The sequence below is a fragment of the Cupressus sempervirens genome, chromosome 6, assembly GCF_028749045.1.
Source record: "Cupressus sempervirens isolate cs-2001-9-10 chromosome 6, ASM2874904v1, whole genome shotgun sequence".
NCBI lineage: Eukaryota > Viridiplantae > Streptophyta > Pinopsida > Cupressales > Cupressaceae > Cupressus > Cupressus sempervirens.
In genome coordinates this window covers 240,328,139-240,353,878 of record NC_143123.1, presented here as the reverse complement: position 1 = coordinate 240,353,878, position 25,740 = coordinate 240,328,139, and the positions used below count along the sequence as shown (strand labels likewise).

At 33.7% G+C, this 25,740-nt stretch overlaps 1 protein-coding gene across 5 annotated transcripts in view; it reads left to right on the top strand.

Moving 5' to 3' along the window:
- The window catches only part of LOC149552143 (vacuolar protein sorting-associated protein, putative (DUF1162)), a 336,370-nt gene that overhangs the window by 92,976 nt on the left and 217,654 nt on the right, over positions 1-25,740 (top strand). For all 5 annotated transcript variants that reach the window (XR_016352867.1, XR_016352866.1, XM_089787620.1 and 2 more), the window contains exons 8-9: positions 10,008-10,137; positions 10,229-10,353. Coding sequence is in view for 3 of the 5 variants with exons in the window: in XM_089787620.1 (XP_089643746.1) it covers positions 10,008-10,137; positions 10,229-10,353 (255 nt within the window). In the remaining 2 variants the exon portion in view is untranslated. The remainder of the gene's footprint in view (positions 1-10,007; positions 10,138-10,228; positions 10,354-25,740) is intronic.

Sequence of the window (25,740 nt, the reverse complement as noted above, 5' to 3'; positions counted from 1 at the left end):
AAAGAAGGCTCTAGCTCAAGCCTCATCGTCATCCTCAAGCTCGGCCTTAGCCTCTGAGTATCCAATCTTCCTTCTAGAAAGGTGTCTAAGGTAGGTCCTAGAGAATTGTTGAGCCATAACCCCCACATGTAAGATGGGCTCACGAACAACTTCACTAGGGCTTTTGTTTGTGCGTGTTCGTGCGTGTGTGCATCTATTAGTGCCTGAACGTGCTCTAGCTGCCTCCTCTGCCATGGTCATAGCCTCAGCGTCTCTGTCCATCTGGTCATGGTCTTTCTCAGTGAAAATTGGATCCACAACATTAGTGAGCCACTCTGATTCTTGATCAATCTCCTCCAGAATGATCAGAGAGGAGTCAATGCCTAAAATCTGTCTGATCCTAAGACAAAGGTTGTAATGAACAAAGGCAAGATCATTCAAACTCTTCATAGTCAACCTATTTCTCCTCTTCGAGTGGATGTGCTTGAACATGGACCAACTGTGACTCTCATCTAGAAGCGCTGCTTAGCTGACTCAGAATACGAATGACAATTTTTTGAAGTTTTGGGGTTGTGGGCCCAAACATTTGCCACCATCTATTTGAAATAAGGGAAAACAAAAGCTTTAGTATAACTTTAAAATTACATAATCAAAAATTAAAATGCACAACTTATAAGTCATAAACTTAAGATTTATGAATATATTATTTTCTAAGTTGCTGATTTAGGTTCGGGGGTGGATTCGGGTTCAAGGTTCAGGTTTGTGGGTTTTGGCAAAAAAAATTTCCCATTTGGGTTCGCGGGTGGGTTCATGAGTATATATATACACTCACAAATAGTTATACCGTCGTGCGAGATGGGGGGACAGGGGGACAAGTGTCCGAGATGGGGGGCAGAGGGGCCTTGATTTGGGGATGGGGGGTGGCGGGGGGAGCAGGGGTGTATATACTAGTACTATACATATGATACTTAAAATGCTAGTTATGAAAAGGTGTACTACAATTATACAATATAAGATACAAAGATGTGAAAAATAGTAAACTTAAACATTGAACATTACATTGAAGTTTTCAATTGGAAAATCATGATTCATGATCAAGTGACAAACAAACAATTAACATTGAACATTGTATATCAGCAAATAATAAATATTAGTGTATATATCAGTCTTCAGATCAATAGTATGAGTATCTAGATTCTGTTTTCTAATAGTAAATTACTAAATTGTAATCAATGATCATAACTATAACAAACTTACAACCAAAAATCAGAATCGACAAGGCTTATTTATTATTATTTGTTGGTTTTTAAAAACTTTTTTTATTATTTCTTACATACTGAAATCAACTTAGAATAGCTTGAATCCTACGGAACCATTGAAAGTCAATTTTCATTTTGTACTTTTTCTTTTTATAATTTTATAATTCCAGGGATCTGAATCTAGATCCCAGCATGAATTTGAACTCAGATGAATTTGGATCCGAGTTCGAGCTCGAAAGTCTGAACCCGGTAACAGATTATTTTTACCTGGCTGTTGTTGATGAGTTTTTGTACCACTACATAACATATTAGCAATTGAATATCTGAGACGGAGTATCAAACACAATTCCTCTCTTGAAAAGTTAATACTCATGGGACATGAGAATAACTCCAATGTTCCTTACACTTGTGGATACTCTCTCAGTTTATCGATGTGATTTGCTGGTAATCACGTAGGCGGCCTTACGCTATTCATTCAAGGATGACGGGTTTTTGGTGAGATGGTGATGATTTTGTATGAGTGCTAGGTGATGTTGATAGTGACAATGATGGTGGAGGATGTAGTGCCAGATAATGTTGATTGCGCGAGGAGGAGGCAATAATGGTTCTAATGACTTCTACCTTCCTAACTTTCTTTAGAGTGAAATTCGACTATCCAACTACTTGCTATTCTACTCCTCTTTCAACTACTCACTATTATACTCCTACTCCTATGAATGGAAAGGTTAGCAAATGGACGGGGATTGAATCTAATGAAAGCTAACCAGAGTCCCCACCTTCACAGATGCAATGATTCAAAGGAAAAATAAACTAGTTTGCCACACAAGGCTTCCCAACAAGCCACTAGGATGCTAGTGGTCGAGTATTGATCCCTATCAAGCATTCACTAACATCAGCATACAATTAGCCATCTACTTCTACTCTAACAACATGAAATGAAATCCTACTTTAATTTGAGAGATGAGAAGAACCATGCAATACACCAAAATGATCATGCATATCCACCATGCAAGTCACAACAATGAATAGAGAACAATTTTGATAGTATTTTGGCGACAATCCTCCAACATAACTCCCTCACAAATGAGAGCAAAGTTGCCTTATATAGAGGCCAAAATTACAACCGACGGTAGAGATAAAGAGGCAAAATCGATGATCTAGATTGAATCCTAGAAACCCTAATTAGGGTTGCCACCCCATCGGCCTATGAGAAGATGCCATCTCGTCAATGAACCAATGAAAAAAGTGGAAAAGTGGCAACCAATGAGAAGGCACCAAAATGGTGGCCAATCAGAATTGACACTTGTCCTATCCTAGAAGAAAGAGAAATCACCACTTGGGCTTACATCAAATGATCTTCTAATATAACTCTCCCTTTTTCTTTCATTCTTTTAGCTAAGGCAATGAATCTAGCTAGCCTCTCATTGACTTCCTCCATTGGAGGGCAAGGTGTATACTTCATCTCGAGTTCAGCTGATTTCACCATGTTGCCTGCTGCTTGTAGTGTCTTCTCATGTTCTTTCTCATATTCATTCGCGAACCCAATGAAAGCATTTAGGGAGGAAAGGGTGTTCAAATGTCTCTTTTTGATAGCAACCTTTCCTAGCTCATCCAATCTCGATCCAAGTCTGGTCTCATTGATATCCTCTTCTCTTCATAAAAAATGATGGATTTACTGATTAGATCAAACTTGGATGCGCATTCCATAACCAATTTTGGATAGGGCAATATAGGAGGAAAAGTTGCTGCGTGTACAATTCCGCTTCTGTATATCTTTTTCGCCAAGGGGGATTGACCTTCCTTTAGTCTGTCCTTTACTTGTATCATGTTTACTGTATTACATTGGTATTAGTTATTCGCTTCATTTTCGAGAAGAAAGTTGTTTTGGGCATCATATCCTCTTTCTCTTTCTTACTATTTGTTCCCTTAGGATTCTTGCTTGTACTACCATCCTCCATCTCGTTGCCCTATTACGGGATGGTAAAGTGGTGGACAATGAATGCAAGAAGAACCAAGGGAGACAATATCTAGACAAGAACGAAAGAAGGAAGTTAGCTTAAGGACCCCTTTCAACTCTAAATGATTACAAGTCAGCTCTACCAATAGCCGGATCTTTCTTTTGGAATTTAGGATCAGACTTCAAGAACTTCAAATCCCTTGCAAATTAGAATTTTAATCTTTTAGAATTGTCCACCATTTGCCCCAAAAATCAGACTTTCATCATGTATCTCTTCTCCAAACTAAAATCGCCTAGGTCTGATGTAAAAAATATAGTCCCAAATGGAGAAAATCGGACCTCCATCATAAATCGCCTATGGCAAAAAAATCAGGTCTGCCCTCAAAAAATGCCAAGAGTGGAAAATTCTGCTCAAAAACCAATTCGCCCAAGCATGGAAATTTTCCAATCTGCCCTCCAAAAGTCACCTAGGGCATAAATTGCAGTCCTAATACGAGAAAAATCACCAAATAATGCAAAAATATGCCTCCAAAGAGAAATTACCAAGGTCTGAAAATGCTTAATTGCAAGCAAAATTGCCCAAAAATGCAAAAAAAATCTGTCTCCCTAGAGAAATCGCCCAAGAAAAAGAAGAGCTGCTCCAAGATAAAATTTGCCCAAAATGAAGAGAGGTCTGCCTTTGCCAAAATTGCCAACACCTTGAGGAGGAAGAGTGAGGAGTGAGGAGGAAAGGGGAAAGAGGGCTCCTCTTATACCCAACTTTCCTACTTTCCATAGCTGGCCGACTGGGACCCTGGGAGCAAGAAAATATTAACTAAACCACTAAAGCTGGCCCCCAATTAAATGCTTAGCACGAAATTAATTTTGCTATGATGAAATTTACTTTTAAAATTTGCCAATTAGACCAAAATTGCAAAAAGAAATTAAATAATGCCTTGGAGATGCAAAATAGTTCCATTTAATGATGATTTAGCAATTAATATGTCATTAAAATTGGATTTTGGCTAGCAAAAAACTATTTTTTCATATTAAATTATCAATTTTCATTAAAGGCCTAAAAAATTTTTCAAGCCAATTTTAATCCATTAAAGCTATTTTTTTTTGCAATTCAATTCAAATTGATTTTGCTAAGCAATTTTAGTTTCAAAAATAAATTTTATTTCTAGAGTCTAAAATCGATTTTGCAATTTGATCTCATCATCACAAAAAAAATAAAATTAATTTGTTCACTAAAAAAATTCAAGATTTTCCAAATAACTTAAATCTAGCAAAAAATTTATTTTTGAAGACTATTCAAATTTACACAATTATGTCCAAATTTTCAAAAGAAAACGACTAAGTACAAAATTTACAATTTTATCTTGCCAAGTGTTGCTTTTTAAAATTTTGTCTGGCCTAAGGATGAAATTGGTTGTTCTGGAAAATGAAGTTGAAATCGAGTGAAAATAAGCTAAACCTCTCCCCACTGGCCTGAAGGTGTCCAAGGCTTAAAAAAGTTTTCAAAAAATCAAAATTAAAATTTGTTGGACAATCCAAAAATCTGCCAAGGCGATTTAAAAAAGGGGTTCCCCAAAGTTTTGGGGCGATGGTGAGAACCTCACAATAGCTGTATTGTTGTCTGAGCATCTATGGCCATCCTGCTAGAGAAAATTGGCCCCTCTTTATTATTGAATTTGCCTAGCACAATGGTTCCAGCTGTGCTATCCTTATCACTACTCAACCTTTGGATCACTGTATATAGGTCAGTGAGAACCTCCTCATCTGCCTTGAAGTCGGGATGGAAACAAAATGTTGGATTCAGATAGCAAGCTGCTGCATGGATGGGTCGGTGGAGCTGATTTTGGCATCTCTCATCAATGATCTCCCAAATAGGGGCACATTTCTCCTGAACTCTTGCATACTAGGCTCTAATGGTCTTCTTGGCCCTATCCACGCCTTCATATATGTAGCCCATAGAGGGCTTCTCCACATCAACAATTTGTACAAGAGATACAAGGGGCTTAGTGACCTGCATATAATGTAAAAAAAATTTGAGTCAAAATTTAAATATAAAATAATAAAACTAAAAGTAAAACTAAATCATTAAACAATTAAATAATAAATATTAAATACTAAATAGTAAAATACTAAATGGTAAATTGTAAGAAAATTATCTTAAGGATTTCTTTAGTAGGATTCCAAAAACCATCATCATCAAAGATGCAATTCACCACATCTACTCTTGCAGTGGTAGGAAGATGTAATCCACTCTCACCCAACAAACATGCTCCTCAAATTGTCCCTTGATGTCAACAAGGATTGTAGTGTGATAAAATTCAAGGCAAACTTCGTGATGCTTGGATGAGCTAATTCCCTATCTCGTGTGTAGTCCCTCATTGTGCTAAGGATGAATGAATGATTGTAGATAAAATTGCATATACTTTTTGCACTTTCAACACATGATTTGACCCACTCAAGCTTTCCAATTTCTTCCAACATGAGGTCAAGACAATGTGCCGCACAAGGAAACCAAAATATGGTGGGGTGCATCTCCATGAAAAGTTTACCTACAACAATTTTAAGTTAATTAAAAATTCAAACATGTTAGGAAACTTAGAATTAGAAAAAGTTCAAAATTCAAATAAATTTATTTTCAAAATTTGAAAAGTTAAAAAGTTTACCTGCAGCAACATAACTTGCTGCATTATCCGTCACCACCTACACCCCATGTTCCCTCACTTCTGCTATGACTTTCTCAATAACCTCACATAAGTATATGGTGTTTTTAATATGAGCGGAAGCATGAATGGATTTGAGGAACATGGTATATCCTACAAAACAGTGAATTATCATGGATCATCAACAAATTAGCAATCAACAAATCAAAATTTGAAATATTCAATCACTATTCACAATGTATGTAGGAAGGGAGAATGATCAATCACCTCCACAGGAAACAAGAAAATTGAGGAGTGTTCTATTCCTCTTATCCATCCAACAATCAGTCATGATGGTGCAACCCTCTTCGATCCACTCCTTTCGGTGGTCCTCAAGCTCAACCTTCATATCCTCTACCATTTATCTAAGAGGTATCCACTCAACTCAGCCTCAGTTGGGGCTTTAAACCCCAAACCACAAATAGCAATTGCTTCTATCATGTTTTGCCAATAAGGAGCCCTATCACAAATAGCTTATGATTAGAAATTTAGTTGACAAATCATTATGTAAGCTTGTAAAGTGAATCTATGATTAATCAATGAATCATAAAACAAGTAGATATAATTAAAATTTTACTTTAACCTTAAAGAAAACAAATAAAAAAGAATCAATTGCTTGGTTGCAACAAATGAAATATTGCAAAAGTACCAGAATTTGCAACTTTTTTTTTTTGGCGGCATCATGAATCTCCTTGTTCAAACCCATGCTCTCAAGCGTGGGTTGTGAGCCAGGAGTATTGTGGGGCACAAAGTAACTATCCAATCTATTCTTCTGCACTCTAGGCTGCAATAGGTTGGACATAATCTTAGTATAAGACCGATTAGCATTAGCACTAGCATGAGCACTAGAACTAGGACAAAAAGGAGGCTTGGAAGAAACCTCTTCAACACAACCTACGGATGCGGATGTGGCTATGGGAGCATGAGACCCAATAGCCCTTTAACCCTTCAAGTTGCCTTTTCTTATTCAATTTCTCCTGTTCATATTTTTCTAATACCACTAAACAAGTGCATTTTGCCTCAGCACTTTGTTGAGTGCAAATTGTAATATCATGTCCAATTATAGCAGCAATGTGGTATTTGAATCTATAAATACCACCAGAATTTATTTCTTTACAAAACATAAATTTCGTTTGAAACTTGGTTCTTTCAAGAAAATCTTCAGTATATTTCCAACATTCATCTTTTTTATTCATTGTGAAAAATGAAAGTTAAGGCTGCTGCAATAAGAAAATTCAAGTAAAACCTCAAAGTCTGAAAGGAATAAACAAAAGTTACAAATCAACAAACCCTACTTCGCAATTTAGTAAACTAAAAAAAAATTAAAGATTTGCAAATGAAAACTAAATCAATTTAACAAAAAATGCATAATACACTAACATGCAAAAAAAAGTCAACACTTACCTCTTGTAAATGAGTTGAGGAGTGTTGTTATTAACTCCTTAATGCTCCCAATGCAATCTTATGGCCTTCCCAAATGGACTTTTGATCTCTTTGGTGCTCTTCCTTCTTGCTGGTTGCAAACCTGTGGTTTTTCTTTTCTCTTATTCTCTCTCACTTTTCCTCTCTTTTACTCATGCTAAACAATTAGAATGTCCTTTAGGGTGAGAAAAAAGAGGAAAGATACAGAAAAAGATAAAAAAAATATGTGTTTTAATTAAAAAATGAGTTCACTTTTTGGCTTGCCGCGCGATTGATTCATGCGATTCATGACAAAAAGTTGGTTATTCAAATCACCAGCTCCAAAAAATCGCCATGCATGAATTAAATTGCCAAACTGGCGATTTTGGCAATTTTAGGGTGATTCTTGGAACTCTAATTTCAACATATATACTTATTACATTTACATATCTTATCCTGTCTTTTATTATAAATAAGGGTTTTCAAGGACTTTTGCATCTATTCCCTTATTCTACTCACTAGGATCTAGGTTGCATTAGTGCTTCTTTATCACTTGGCTTGCACTAATCTTTCTAGATCCAGTCTTTTAGAATTGGGATCGAAAGGATCAATTTTCTTGATTCCCTCTTTGAGTTGTATAAGTGTGATGTGATGAACTTAGGTTTACTCTCCTTGATTCACATTTCCCCCTTAACCTTAACTTAGTGGACAACACAAGGTGTCCAAAAATGTGTTTATAGCACTCCTTAACCCATAACCCAACAACCCTATAATTGTTGGCATTGTTTGTTATTATTTGAACAATATTTTTAAGACCAACTTGCTCAATGGCCTTGATGAGAATGATTGCAACGAATAGATCATCCTTCACTTCCCCTTCACAATCCACTGCTCTCAAAAGCATTGCAGCTCTCATGGACACTACAATAACATTAACCAAAGGGCAATTTCTTGCATCTTTCTATTCGTCAGTGACAACTGAGACACCTATTTTGATCAATGAATCCCCAATGAGCTTCAAGGAAGCCTCTACGTGTTTCACCTCTTTGTCCAATAAAGTGGTGTCCACCTTCTCATAACTTAGGCCCTTGAACCTTTTTGAAACTTCATTAATAGATTTCAGTATTATTTGTCAACATGCTCAAAAAACAAGATAATATCAATCTGTTTCAATAGATGCATCTTGCTATGTCTTGCTCGACGATGTCTCTAGTTTCATTGTGCAATGTCACTTGCAAGGGCCCCTTTGCTCTCTTATTTGTCTTTGGTTCTTGAGGAGCACACAAGAATGTCTCTAGTTTCAACATAAATTATTAATTGTTTATTTAATTTTAAAAGTCTCATAAAGGGGACATTACATGGCACCAAACAAGAAGTTTAGCAATAGAGGCAAGAATTTTTCTTTTTCATTCACAAATGCACAAATGACGTATATTTTACCTTTTTGGAATTTTAGGTGGTTTATTTTAGGGTTGGAGGGTAGAATTGAGCAAAATGGACAAAGAAAACTTTTGAAAAATCAAAAAAATCATGGTTTTGGCCAAATTCAGACGGGGTCCTGCTGTTGAATCCAAAAGTCAGTGCAAAAACACCAAAATTTGGCCCAGGTTCTTCTAACATTTTGGATGAATTTGTAGGTTTGCCTGCTGGACCAGACTTTTGGCTGGAACAGAGCGAGACGTTGGGCCGTCAGGGACGAATTTGGTAACTTGGCATATTGTTGGGACCATGCCGATCTTCTATGTCTGGCCTTGAATACTGTCCTGTTTGGTTTTTGACATTTGTCATTACCTATAACATTGCATTGTAAACTGAAATGTAGCCTCCCTAGTTTTTCCCCGAAACTATATCTTAAGGGGCATAGTTTACTCAATAATTTCAGGTTGGAACCCATTTTTTGTACACTCACAGGCTTGAAGGTTTAATCTTTAGGGGCATAGTTTACTCGATCATTTCAGGTTAGAACCCATTTTTTGTCTCCTCACAGGCTTGAAGGTTTTATCCTGAAAAGGCATTCTGCTTTTCTGTTTTAGTTCGCCACTCCGGAGGGGAATATGCTAAATTTGACATTATCTTTATAGTCTTTTTCTCTTAAGACTTTATTTTTAGCATCAAGCTCTTAGCGTTTTCTAAGTTCTTAGATATAATAATAAGAGTTCTCTATAAAATGAGTACGAGAATAGCATGCAAAACAGCAATTTGGAAGGTTAATGTTTAAACCTTTTGAATTACTGGAGATCATTAAATACTATCTGAATCTCAGGAGTTAACATCATCATCAAGTCAAAATAAATGTAATCCTAGGATATTATCCATAGGCAATCAGCCACAGGCTATACCATGCAAGCTTTGAAATGCTTCGAAAGTGAGTTTTGGATTAAGTGCGTATTTTGGTTGTTAGATTCATGTATCTTACTAAATGTTTAATTTACATCACATAATTTACTATATTGAAAAAATAATTGTGTGCACCTAGATGCTGACTGCATAATATGAGTTATTGTCATTTTTGTAGACCCCCAATGAAATTAAAATTTTACCTTTCACTATAACCTGTTTTGACCCAACATTTATACATGAAAATCTGATTTTACTCTTGTGATATTTCTTCCAGTGGACAAAACACAATAATAGATTCCACTAGCGCATATTTTTATTCATGGATTTATTTTAATTCCACATTTAATTTCAATCCCTGGTGTGTTATGATTCCAGATGTTTCTATCCTTGGCGTCTCCTTTCTTTGAATTATCTACTGTGGATGGAGCTCGTAATACACAGACAGTGATTAATTCTAATTTAAAACTAGCTAAAGCAGCTGAACTAGAACCCAATATTCCTCATGGTAAAGTTTTTCCCTTATGGTTCTTGTGTCAAGCAACACAATTTTCTTTATAAAATAAAAGTTCTATTCAAATTGCTAAATGTTGTATCAGGAGCAATTGTTGCTGTTAAAGATGTTGAAGAGCACCTTTATATGGCGGTCGAAAAAATTGAAAATGGCTATCGGTTAATTGGCGTTCTTCATTACAGTCTTGTTGGTGATAGAGCTCTTTTCATGGTATCGTTCTTTCTCATTTATGCATATTTCTGCTTGCATCATTTGATTTTTTGTTTAAAACTTTGAAGGCAGTTGCTTTTTTTAATATGTTCCTTATTTTGTATGTTAGCAAATCTATCTTGGATCAACAACAAGGTAATAGAATTGTAGAAAAGGTGGAATTTTAGTTACCATTTTAGTTCTGTCCATAAATATAAATTTGGCCATTTCAATGAGGGCATTCTTATTGTATCACGTCATCATATTGTCTACAGACCATTTACTAACCTCTTCCTTAATGCTACATCTAATAAATTACAAACATAATTGGAACCTTGCTAATAATATGAGGGAAATCATCTGATGAGCTAATCAAGGGCCTTGATTTAATTCAAGGCAGACTAGAAGAAAAATCAAGTTAATGAATGGCCATTTTTGATGAAGGGGAGCACAGTGTACATTTTTTTAATTAGCTCTCCATAAGGTCATATCTTATCAAATTGCATCTCTCTGAACAGTTAGTATTTCAAATAAAGGGAGGCTTTACCACAAATGTAGACTAGAAGAAAACTAAAGCCATTGCTGGAAGAATCACAAACAGTATATTCAAAATAAACAAAAAGTGTTATGTCCTCAATTTCGCTAACTTATAGGGTGTAGTCCTATTCATCATCCAGCTCAGCATGCTCGAGTCATTAGCCTATTATATTGATTCCCATGGGCCAATGGTGTAATAACCCTGTCGGTTATGGCTCAGACAACTATTCAAAACTAAATTAGGTTTGACTTTTTGTGAAACACTTGGCAAACAATCCATGTAATGGAATTTATTGCTTTGCATTGTAAACCCATAGAATCAATTTTCAGAATATTGGAATTAATTTGGAAGTGAAATCTTTTGAAAATAACACAACTCACAGAATTTTATGTGCCAAAGATAGCTAAATGACAATGTTGGGATAAAACTTCTTCAATTTCCAAGAAGGAACCTCATTATAATTTATGGAGTCCCCTTGCAATTCGAATCTGCCTATCAATATGACAAGCAAATTGCAATTCATAACCTATTACAGCTATCCCTTTGCTCCACACAGTCCCAGGCAATCACCATGCAGGCCTGCAAATATATAGATTTTTCCCAGGTCCAAATCGCAGATAGGAAAGTGCAGATTCAGGCTTCAAATTAAATCACAGGTTTCCATGTCAAATTGCAGGTGTAGGAAATTAATTGCTGATCCTGCAAATTGCTTCTCCCAGCCTCAAACACCAGCTAACCATTAATACAATCGCAAATTTGGCTTCCCAGGACTGATACGCTGCCACTTGGAGGATTTAGCAGCCCAAAAATCACCCAAACACCCTCAGAAAAGTAATGCAGCCCTGCTAGATAATTTCTGTTTCATGAATTTTTCTGTACCAAAAACATTGAATCTCTCACAGTGACAATGATCAGTAGATTGATCAATCAGCAGATCTCCATAGATACAGTAGCAAACAATAGGGGATGAAGCAAATTGTTTACAACAACACAATTTGCAAGATGAATTTTCCTGATGAAATTATCATATTTTAATTCCATTCTTCCAGTCACAGATAATAACAGTAAGGAGATCTAACCAATGAAACCACTATACCTCAGCAGTGACTACAAACAAAATTCAGAAACTCAGAGTCCCTTATACTTTAGCAAGGGCACAAACTTCAGACTTAGAAAAGCCACAAAGGCAGCAAAAACAAATAAATATTCAAGTGTGCTTTTTTCAATGAAATGAGCTCATATTTATAATGCTTTGTTGATAAAAGTTTCCAAAAGAACTCAACTCTTGAAACTTTCCAACACAACATCACTTTAAATATTTAATACTTCTCTTAGGCAAATAATAAATGACCCCTTCCAATGATGACTCAAACCTCAACTTGAGTGAATTTATAACTTTATAATAAACCATTTAATTGTTTAATAATAGTTTGGCCACTAAAAATATAACAGCTCCCAAAATATTCTATCATGTAAATATGCTGTTTGAAATAGGAGTCACACCTATTACTTCTCCATGTGACCAAATGCACTTTTCAAAAATAGAAAGGGTCCATCTCAATCAACACTTGACTTACCACATATAGTAAGTACATAAATCTAATCCCAAACGAAGTCCAATTTGAACCAAACGAAGATCAACTTGTAGCTTATTGAATTGTGGAGAAGGCAAGACCCTCCCAAGCCAACCAACTGCCTGAGTAGTATCAAGTGCGATTTCATATTCTTATTTGTACAATATTTTGGAAACATTTGTACTATATTTTGAAAACTTAATGTACAATATTTTGATATAGACATTTCGTCAAACATTCAACATCAGAGGTAAAAATGCTTGGAATTGGAAATTGATATGTTTGAGAGGTGAACAATCTTGAAGTTGAACTGGATAGTTGATAAAATATTGAGGGAAGTAAACTATTCTTCACAAGCATGACACTCGTAGAATGCTAATATGCTAGTTCGCAAGGTTACAACCAGTTTAGGGACCATTTCAAAATGCAATAAAACAAATTCTTCCTAACGTGACAGCTTGAATCTTAAAAGCTATATGTTGAAGAGCACACAATTATACTAAGAGTGGTTCGAATCAATATAATGACAAATTTTACCAATTTAAACTTTATCAATCACAATCTCATTATTCACTAATTTTTAACAATGATGCACATAAAATCGCAATACACAATGTTTTATGTGGAAACCCAAATGAGTGAAAATCACAAAAAAACAATTCTTTTATATTATTCTTCTTTTACAATTTTTGTTGGCACCAACCTTTGGAGGCTCCAATTTGCGAGCGTGAACCCATTGGAAGCACCAACTTCCACAATTTGTAGGCACCAATTTATTGGAGTCACCTACCCCCTCTTTTAAGCACCAACTTCATGAGAGACACCAATCTCTCGTTCAGGAAGCACCAACTTTTAGATGAAGTTCCACCTTGGATGTTGCTTCTTCAATAGATTACAGTCAATTAAATTCTTGTTCACTACCATTCTTCTTATTTACCATGACTTAAATTCTTGTATGATCACATAGGCTTTGCATATTATCTTCACATACACATCCTTCAGTTCTTCTCACACAAAACACATACATATTTTTTCTTACATATTTCTTGAATGGTCTTATGTATTCCTTTATTTCTCCACACTTGTTCTCTTTCCAAGTCATAGCTGATTCTAGTTTTGGTTCTGATTCTGATTTGGGTTCTGCCAAATTCTGGTACTGCAAATATATTCATAGACATTATCGAACACACACACACACACACACACACACACACACACACACACATATATATATATATATGTATGCATGCATGCATGTATGTATGTACATGTATATTGATAGATATATACATGTAATATGTCAATGCTCATTCATCATCAGTTGAAAACTTCAAACATATAATGAATAATAAGAAGTTACAAGCACAATTCTCATAAAATGATAAATATATAATGGTCAATATAGGATTATATCATATTCATGCTTTTCAAAAGTCACAAAATGTCATTACATGCTGAAAATTAAAAATTAAAAGAGTAAACTTAAATACCCAGTTCCATATTCTTCATCATCTTCATCAGAATTAAGATAAATATGTGGTTCCTCTTCAACTTCATTTGAGCCAACAACTGTGGTACTATGTCATGCAAAGTAGTTGTCTCTTGATCATCTAGGAAGATTTAGGCAAGTTGTGCAGCTGTGATCTCTAAATCAGAACACTTGGGGACTAGGTCCAATTCTTTGTCGCACTCTCATTGTAGTTGTTTTCTTATGTGACAATAGGCGAAGGTTGTAGTTTATGAAGATGGGATCCTTTTCTTTTTTGGAATCCAAGCGATTGTGCTTAACCGAGTGGATGGAGTGTAATGTCCCTTTTTTGGGACATTAGGAAATTTAAAGACATTCATATAATATTAAAATTGACTATGGGGGAACATAATTTGAGTTTACTAAAAGTCAATTTAATATTTTGATGTGTGTTAAAAGTGACAAGGAGGGATAAGACGAAAGGACAAGAAGGGAGTTGAAGAGTCAGAACTTTTAGGATTAAAAGTAAGGGCCTCATTCATTTTTGGACATGCCTGGATATTTGCTTGGATTTTGATTTGGTTATTGATCTCTCTTGGAGAGTCAATTGGAAGCTTCAGCTTCAACCTGCTTGGAGGACGAAAACCGATAAGCCAGAAGATGGTGGACGAGAACCCATTGTGGTGGAGGCCTCATTTCAGGTGTCTCACTTGTGCATACATTGTATTTCTAGTCTAATATTTCCAATCTGACTATAATACTGTTTTTAAGAATGGATTGAGGCGATAATAAGTTATTGTATTGCTGATGTATAATGCAATAATGAACTTGAGGTTATAGAAACTATTATATTGGATGAATTATTGGTTATTTTTGTTGAAAATTGTTAAATTCAATTACTTGCATTTGTTGTTCAATATTTTTTGAGATTTCACTTGAGAGTTTAAAGATGATACCCAACCGAGGATATTACAAGGAGTATGTACTCCAATTCGACTCACTTGAAGAACATGCAATCTGTTTGAGTTAGCAAACGACGTTGACATTTAGTATTTAATTTCAATATGATAACATCATGATTAAGTGAAAATTCAATATTTTGAAAAATGATTTAAAAAAAAAAGATGCATACTTGGCAGAGAAGTTTAATTGCAAGAGGCTACAAGAAAACGAAGCATTGACCATTTGCATACCACCATTCACCAGCATCCATAATATATTGAGCATGAAGAGCAGGAAAACATCATGATATTTGGTAGATGCAAATTGAGCAAACTCGATGAGAACAATGTTTCGAGTTTCATCATCATCATGACACATCTTTGAAATGCAGCCTTGTAGTGAGCAGTTTCCTCTGCATCTCGATATGGTGCCACCCTTTTTGGTTGTGGAACCATCTCTTGGCTATAAAACCTTGGCCACAAAGCATACGCCAAGAGATGTGAGGCAATGGTTATCTTGTTCCAATGGTCAACAATAATGTTTTCCACTTTTTTGAAAAAAGCATCTATATGTTCCTTGCCCACTATTATTGTTTTTATATGCTTCACCATGGTGTCCATGCCATCATAAACTTCACCCAAACATTGGGCGATTGATATCAAAAAATCTAATCATGCTCATGATGGGCTCGTTGAATTCGAGTACATATTCCACGTGTTCCCACCATTCATCATCAAGGATCAATGCTTTTACTCTTTGGGCTTTTTCTCTCTATACACTCCACGAAGAGTTGATAACCATAGCACCTAAGGCCTCTTGCACCTTCAGAAGCTGTCTTAAAGATGGTTGTTTATGATGCAAATTGTGTTTGAACAACCTATGATGGCATAAAAAAGTTAAAACATAATGTCATATCAAGTTCACTCTTCATATATAAATTTTAAAGCTAAAAAAAAATACAAAAACAAAATTTAATCACCTTTTTCAACTCCAATGAAGAGAAGGTCTTGAATATGGCTTGTGTTATGTGATGATTACTCACAAACATTTGTATCTCACTAGCCTTTGTACATCTTATTGACCCATTCAATCTGAGTACTTATCTTTTGCATCATTAAATCAAGTGAATGTACTATACACAGTGTCCACAAAATGTGATTATATGTGGCCTCTACTGTAGCCCCAACTTCCCTAGAATTTTTAGCATTGTCTGTTATGACTTGGACAACTTTTGCAGCCCCAACCATCTCAATCGGTTCCACAAAGATATTAGCAGTGAAACCTGCATATTTAACTTGCCCCTCACAATCCATTACATTCGAGAACATTGCCCCTCTAGGTGACACTTCTATAAGATTGATCAAAGGCCTATTCTTACATTGTTTCCATCCATAAGGAACGATGGGCGTACTTGTTCCATCCATGTATCCTTGATCACTTTTAATTTTGTTTGCATCAAGGCTTTTCGCCTTGACAATAAGGTGGTTCACACCTTTTCATACCTAGGACTAACATAATCATCAAGTCCCTTGCAAAGGGTACTCACCATATCCCATTAAAAAGGTGATCCAACACGGTTGAATGGAAGCCCATTCACATATAAGCAACAACCAATACTTTCATCATAAGGATCAATCATTACATTTTTGAAGGCCTTATCGAATAGGCCTTTTTTTGTGGAACAATTTCTAGTTAAGAAAGTGTTGGTGTTGGCGAGTGTAATGACCCCTAATAGGGACTTAAGCTTAATTTGTTCTAAAATTCCCCTTTTAGGATTTGAATCGTACTTAGGGGTGGTAATTTGTATTGTCTCAAACTAGGAGAATGTTAGTTGTCACTATCATATGTCATCATATTTAGAAACAACACACACTTAAGCTTCAATTCCTTAATCCTCTCCTAAGCACTAACCCTAAGGCAGATGGTGAAATCACTGCTACTTGAGTACATAAACAATCTACTTGAGCTTCCCCAATGGTTCTCACTCATATTGGGAATCTTTCAGAGTGGTCGACTTACTCCTTCCCCTATGCAAACTCCCTAACCGTATATTTGTGTTAATAGGTGATTAATATTTAGTATATATTATTATCTTTATATGAAAAATTTATGTTAGATGTAATGCTTCTGAATAAGAATCCATGTTCGTAATACCTTTAGCAATCAACATGTTTATGTCCCAATTCCTTCCTTCTCTCCTAAAATCAACCCTAGTGAGAGCATGAATTTACTTGTCATAAGGCATTAGACACTTGCACATTCTTTGGATTTACTTTGCCTTTCTTTACACAACACCATCTATCAATTCCAAGGACTATATTGAGAGAATAAGAGGACAGACTTTAAACATTCTAATTCCTTTTCTTGATGAAATATATACACCTTAATTACCTAGCACATTTGTCATTATTATAATTGCTTATAAATTTCTATTTTTATGATTACTTGTTTGTAGTTATTTATTAATTACATATGAATCATATATATCCCTATATTATTAAATACATTTACCAATATATTGAAGTTATTTTTGTTTAACTACATAATATAGGTTTATTTTATATTAATGTATTTTACAATTCATCGTGTCATATATGACCAAGATCATTCCATATGCATAGTTGTCCATTATATATGCAAGTCGTAAGTTGTCCACTATATGTGCAAGCCAAACAAATTAATGTTAATAAGTTATAACTTAAAATAACAAGAAAAGTATGCATACCTTTAAGTACTGTAAATTCTTTAAAGTATTTACCCTTGCTGATTTTCACAAGGACTATATTTTCTTATCCTATGTTTTCTTCATTTTATTCTCAAGTGTATTTCTTAATTCCTTTTTCTTTTAATATTCTCTTAGGGCCCGTTTGGTTGGTGGAATATGATTTGAGAAGTGGCATTCAAAATTTTGGATTTGGGATTCTAGAATTTATATTGGGACCGTTTGGTTCAAACCCAAAAATATATGATATTCAAAATTTGTTATTCCAAACCGGTTTGGTTCAAAAATATGAATATGTGATTGAGAAGATAAATATAAATGTTACAATGATCAGAACAAAAAGCATCAAATTTTTAATTCCAGAACTTGAAAAACAACAATTAATGGTAGACTGCAGTATGTAAAAAATTAAATTTGATTCGAAAACATTGATAAATTTCCAATTGTATGAATAAAACGTGATAAATTTCCTATGGTAAAAACTCAGATAGAGCCACGGTAGGCAATCCAAGCTCTTGTATACTTGGAGCCCAAACTTAGAGAGCCACCATAGGGAATCCAATTTCTTATATTTTCCGAGCCCTTCGTTCGAAGAAGAATCGCTTGTGGTAATGAGTCAACGACGTAGGTATTTGATGGTGGTGATGTTCGGCCGTTCAAATCAACATCACAATCACAGTGTAGATGCAGTCATCAGAGTTTGGAATTGTGCTGATTTATAATTAAATGAAGAAGGGGAGAGGGTAGTTATAGAATCCACGGCTAGAGTTAGATGCCCATCTACAACGCCCAATTCAGATCTGATCCAATTCATCTTCTCCTATTAGAATAAGCCTTTGTCTGTCTCTCCCATGTCCGCAAGCGACTGACACTCCAAAACAATTGCTATTTCTCTACCCAATTCATTTCAATTTGTCTGTACATCGATTGGATATGCTATTTCTCCAATGATCTTTCTTCGATCTCCAAAACTCTTTCTTTGTAGTTACAAAAATGAGCATTTGGATCTCAAAGACAAATAAATTTCACTTTTATAATTTGGAATGTTCATTTTGGAAAAATGGGATTTAAAATAGGAATCCCAAATAACAAGTATTTTGGAGGAATACAAAATTCTTGTTTTGGGGGTCAAATGGGGATATTGAATCCACATTTGCTCAAATTCCAATTCCCATTTTGCAGACCCAAATAGTGGATTTTTTCTTTTAAGAATTCCAAATTCTAATTCCTGCTCAAATCCGTGATCCTACATTTTCTCCTCTATATCCCTTCCCTAAAGTGTTGGGAATCATTTTATATATTCATTTCCCAAAAGTCATGTCCATATGACTAATAATCGCATCCCTTAACATTATGGTAATTTGTTACTACTCCCTGCCTTATATAACGCAGGGAACCTATGTTCCCAGTTTCTCATTTACATTAATTTGGTGAACCTAACAAATATGAAACCATAAAGTTAGCAGTCCTTTTCTTTAAAAAATAATTTCTCTGGTCATTGGGAATTTTGTTGGTGTTTAAGGATTTTAAAAATCAAATAAAAGAAAAATCAACAACTACACAAAGATAACTTCTAGAATCTACAAGCTGGTCAGCTGCTAAGAGGAAAATAAAGTGTCCACCTTAATACAATCTATGTGGCATTCCTTTACTTCTCTGGCAGATAGCTCAATGAGCTCAAAACAATGACGGAAATTAGCTCCAAACTTTGTAGTCGGATGTGAACAAGTCTTGGAAATTCCTCCAATAGATCCCATTATTTTGATAAAAAAATGTCATTCATTATTACTGTCCATAATTTAGAGTAATAAACTAGTTGAATCTCTTTAGTTGTGCTTGTCATGTGTTGATTCACATGATTTGCATTTTGCACCATGATAAACACGATTATTGCCAACCTTGACATATCAAACTGAACAAAAAATATTCAACGACACTAAATATGCTATTTGTAAATTTCAAGGAAGCCAGAAGTATCTAGATCTTGTAATGTAAAATAATGTTAATTAACTTAAACTAATTAAATATAATTAATTAGCTAGACATTTTCAATTTAAAATATCAAATTTTAATTAGTTTATACTTAAAGAAATGTAAATTATTAATTGACTAAGATTAATGCTTTTTAAAAAAGGAAATTATTTTCTTATTATATGGATTATTTTATTGTATTCAAAATTTATAGGAAGTATTATATCTCTATATTTGGTTAAATAGTTTATTTTTTATAATTATTTTATTGAAGAATTGTTTTAGAATTTCGTCATATTTTTAGTTTAATAGTTTAACTATTTATTATATTGTAAGATAAAGGTAAATGTTAATTTTGAAAATTTGTTTTCTATATGTTTTCTTATCTAATTAGCGTAGAATTATGTTTATCTATTTAATATGTAAATTTTAACTTTAAGTGACATATTTTATATATATTAATGAAAGTTGTGTAATTTATTGAGTTTTATTCTTTTGTGCAAAAATTTGTTAAATGTGCTTTTTATTTTGCTTGTTGAAAATGAAGCAGCATAAATTCGTAGAAGATTGTTTCATAGTGCAATGTAATATATCTTAGTCTTAGGCTGAAGATTAGTATACATTTTACAAATTAAAACTGCCACATGCCATGGCAGGGACTCGAGCTCTCCTAGAGCTCTTGATTTTCTTTATTATCGCCGCTTCATGATTAATCTCTATTTGTTAATTAGTTGCTAAGGTTTAGTAATTAATGTTTGTCCATAGTTGACTTATTCTCGTAAGTTAGACACTAATATTCTTTCACTATATTATCTTTCATTAGTTGTTTTATTTATATATTTGTTGCTAATATAATTAATTAATATACATTTAGGCAAGAGCATACAACACGACGGTAAATTGTGAGCCTCTTATGTGGGAGGTCTTGGGTTTGATTCTACTTGAGCTTAATAAATAATAATAATAATTAATCACAACACATAATAATTAATCCTGGCTTTGACTTCTTATCGACCAAAAAAAAATCCATAACTAATATACATTTATTAATATCATTATTACTAGCAGCCTTTGATCTTTAGTAATGTTATTTAAATGTTTGTTATAATGATTTCTACATGATATTTCAATAAATATTTGAAACATTATATTATATTGATCTATCATCTATAAAACAAGGAACTTTATATAAAATCTAACGTGATACACACACACACACATATGAGTGAAGCACATTATGTATAATATATCAGTTATGGTGCATGACAACTAGAAAGGATGTGGGTTAACAATGAATCTACAAGTCAATTTTGGAAAGAATCTTCAGTAATCTTTGAATCGGAATAAATTGTTTTAAAATCAAACTCTATTAATCCACTCAACCCGTAAGGGCAAAACCAAGGATACCAACGCCATCTCTCATCTTTGGTGCCTTATTGAGTTGGGACAGTGCTGTATAACATTTTATATCTTGGCCCTTGGGCCTTTTGCTGATAAAAAAAAATACAAGAAAGGATGTGGGTCAGAATTTTTTTACCAAGCCATTAGTAGGTTTCTTTGAGCTTGGTTGGATATGAGATGGAGCAGTCAATGTCTTTCCTTTATTGCTTCTCCTATCAGCTTCATCTTGTTCTCTAGCATATTGCAAGATTACAAGGTTTTATTCCTTTTCCAGTGCTGGGAATGGAGAGGTTTCACTCAATAGTATGAGAATAGTAGAATACTCTATCTTGCAATGGCTACGCTGCCAGATATAACCCCCACCTCCAAGTACTGCCTTAATCATTGTTGTGTAATGCCAAAGCAGTGAACCTACATCAATTTGAAAAGGGCTTGCCCCAATAGCTGAACTAGAGCTTCCACTTCCACTTCCACTTCCACTTCCACCCATTTTGTCTAACTCTGAATAATGAATCTAAAAGGGTAAAGGAAACACAAAACATTGTTGCAAAAAAATTAAATGAAAAAAAAGTGGCATTATAATCCCTTAACAAGCATACAACGTAGAAAAAAATTATTTAGAACTTCTTAAAAAACTTATAAAAATCTAGAATTTTTAATTTTTTCTTTAGAAATGTCTTTAAAAACATGAACAAAATGAAGATTCACTTATCTTTTCCCACTAGATCTGCCATTGCCAATGATTCCCAAGTCTGTGATGCAGGTCTTAGTCCTCTAGATTGTCACTTTCGAAGAAAAATCCTGAAGTAGTAGAACAAAACCAAAATGGCGAAAATTACTCGAGAGATGAATGAATGACCGTCAAATGACTTTAGGCAACGTTTATTGGTTGAATTAGTGTTTAGAAGGGTTATATTAGGGTTTAGTTCTTCTTTAATTTAAAATAATAAAAAAGTCAGAGTGCAGCTTGTTTGTGGATGCTCAGACCCATGGATTTCTCCCAGATTTTGAGGAACCCACAGGGAATTCGGGTTCCTGGAACCTGAGCTGAATTTTGGAGAAATCCGGATCTGAACTACACTGGAACCAACACTCGAAGGTTTTTTGAGGAACTTGGGATTCTCTTTGCATGTTCTTATTCTATTGTTCCACTCTATAACATATTAATAGCCAATGCTCATGCATTAATAATGATATTATATATCCTTTATAAATTATAATCATTGCTCTGTATGATCAGATGGCTGTACTAAACATAAATGTTTTCTCATTAATTGTTAACACTTACTCATTTAATAGAAAGTGCACATTTTTTGTATAACATGCTTCATTCTTTTCAAGGAAACAAATTTCATTCTTACAAATCACGCTGTTTGAACATGAATGGCTACTTGATTTTGATGATCAATCAGCATGCTAATTTGTTTGCCACATATTGACTACATTTTTTTTTTGTCTTAGTTTATTGCTATTTGAAGACTCCATGTAATTATTTTGTTTGGCAATTCTCACCTCTTAAATACATTGCTAATTGTGATACTTTATATTCTAGTGAATCGCTGCTAATTATAAGTTTCATTTGTGTTTAATAATGTAGTCTCTTATTTGTTATATAGCTGCTTCATTGCTATTGTCACTCTCTTATATCTAATGAGACATTCATTCGGACTACTTCAGTTGTATCGTTGCAACATTCTCTAATAAACAAATTGTATTTGCGGTACTTATAACTAAATCACACTATATTGTCTTGTTTTTTTAAATCATGAATTCTTGGCAATCACTGCATGATACTTTCAAAGTTATTCATAAAGTTGATTGTTACATAAAATCGATCACAAACTACATAAAAAGTCGATCATATATGCTAATTGAAAATATCTTTAAAAGCTCTTTTGACTCGCGAGTACTCCCAATTCAAAACTCTAGGCTTTGAAGAACTCTAAGTGATTTTTCCCAGTAAATCTCTTGTATAAATGCTAAAATTCAAAAGTTTTGTATTAAAAACTCTTTAAAATTCATATACTTTTTTTTTTCTTACTTGTAGTTGAAAACCATAATTTTTGTTGGTGGTAAAGTTTTCAAAGGCCTTAATTTGGGTTTGGCTCCCCTTGATCTTATTAGGTGTGTTACACCTTGACCTTGTTGGGGGCACTGCCCCTAGACCCCATGAGGGTCACCACCACTCCACATTTGGGTCCCCACTCCCAAATTGTCATTACCCCTTTTGTCTCAAATAGGATTTGATAATAAGAAATAAAATAAAATAAATCAACAAATAAATTATAATATAATTTCTAAAATTAACTCAATATAATAATATAATATAATATTGTAATGAATTATTAAATATAGTAATATAAAGAATGGATATGATATAATATTAATATTATAATAAAATTATCAATTCTTAAAATTTATATATAGAGTTTAATACCCATAATTTTATATAGTTTAATAAACAATAGTAAATACTTTTTAAAAATAAATGATAGTATTAAATTAGATGAATAAACAAATAAATAATAATATAATATAAATAAATAAATAAATAATGTATTAAAAAATAAGATAGATAAATATAGAAATAATATAGTTCAAAATATAAGATAATAATAATATCTATATAATAAAATTAACAAATAAATAATAATAAATTATAATTTATTGGTGGGTAAAAGATCAAAGCTGAGATTAATTACTATTACTGGTTAAGATTAATTATAATTAAGCTCATGTAGACTCCCAGATCAAAGGTTCACAGCTTGCCATTGTGTTGTAGGCTTTTGCCTATTGTAATTATTCATATTATTAATATATAAATAATCAATTCAAATATAGTCTAATGTAATATTGTACATTAATGAATAATTTAGTACTATAATAATTAATGAATTAAGAATCTTAAAGGGATACAAAAAATTGTAAATATTCCTATCCTTAATGCCATTTTATAAATTGATCAATATAATGAATAATAATGTGTATATTTCCTTAATATAGGAACAATTAGTCATATATATATTTCACCAAACATTATAAATAGTAAACATATTGAAACTATATCCTATGACACGTGGCAACAATATTAAAAGTTGCAATATATGCAAGAAAGTGCAATACCCTGTTTAACTATGTTGACAGGAAGCGATTAGAATACAACTCTATATTCATGATCATGAGGAGGTACGTGGATTATGAATGGTGATAAGACTTGTCCTTTGACTCATCATTCCACACCAACATGGTATTAAAAAGGTTCTGAACAAGAGTAGAATAAGGGGAGGAGATTTGAAGGGGAACAATATTCAATCAAACTCTCGCATTGATAATCATCAAACACACTTAATACTTGTAAGTCTAGGAATTTGATAAAAAACACGTGATTCTCTAGATATGCATAGCTATCCACCTTCCTATTGGGAGATTCTCTCTCTCTCTCTCTCTCTCTATATATATATATATATATATATATATATATTGTGAGAGCCAAAACGATTAAATTGAATTATCGAGAGTTCTAAACAAGTAGTTGCTTCACTGGACAAACTGCACCTACATCCTGAAGATTTAAAAAAGAAACAGTAAGAAATATCCTGGCAACTACATAGGTGAAATTATAAGTCGATTTTATCACAAGGAGGTGCGTGAATAACGAATAGTGGTAAGACATGTCCTTTGACTCATCGTTCCCACCAACATGGTATAAAAAGGCAGTGAACAATATTTGAAGGGGGGCAATATTTCAAAGAAACTCAACATTTATAATCATTAAATCCATAAAATCATGTTGGGTGGATATTTACAACCGACAGTTTATGCAAATTTAGTTGCAAAATATGTAGACAAGCCACAACATATGAGACATAGTCTCTCCTACCTTTAATGGAAGGCTCCCCCTTCTCCCCGTTCTTTGGATAAACTCAAGGTAAGTAAGAAGTGAAGAGATGTGTTATAGGGTATTACTAATATTCTTTCCTCTTTCTGTCAGGAAAGAATTCACTAACTCACGGAGCGGTAATGGGCAAGTTGAATCTCTTACACTACATTTCTATCTAAAGTTGGAAACAGTGATACCGATACCAAACACCAATTCACAAGCTGATTTAGAGTGTACCGACTTAGATCTATGTCAAGTTTTATCTAATCTATAAGAAAAATCTCCATCATTGGGGCACACAAACTTCCAAAAGTAGAGAATTTCTAACTATTTGCGTGAATTTGAGATAGTAATAATATAAGATGTAGTCAAAACTTCTAGTCTATATATTACCACAATTGGTCACAACTTAGACTAATTGTTTCTTACATTCACTATTTTCTATTAAACATACAATAATAACATGAATGAAAAATGATAGAAAATCACAATTGTTTCTAGTCACAACTTAGAATCCAAATGCTTCTTTCTATTCACTTTTTCTCTCAAATTTGCACCACAATCACAATTATGCTTGTACAAGTTTGGCAGAGCTCTCTTGCATATAATAAAAGATGATTTTTACAATCACAATTATCCTATATAAAGGAGTGGGAAAAAGGTGGGATAAACTCAACCACCTTGACTAAGTCAAAAAGGAAAGAAGATTTATTGGGTTAAATGATTGAAGGTTTATGTAATTAGATTACACGTAATATATCTTCTACAACTACAAAGCTAGAAATGCTAAAAAACTAAAAGAAAAAGATGGAGAAAGTTGAATCAATCTTAAAGATTGTTAACAAAAGCCTTATATTTGGCGATAAAATCATGGATGATCACAAGATTGGGAGTTTATGTTTTTTGTGCCAC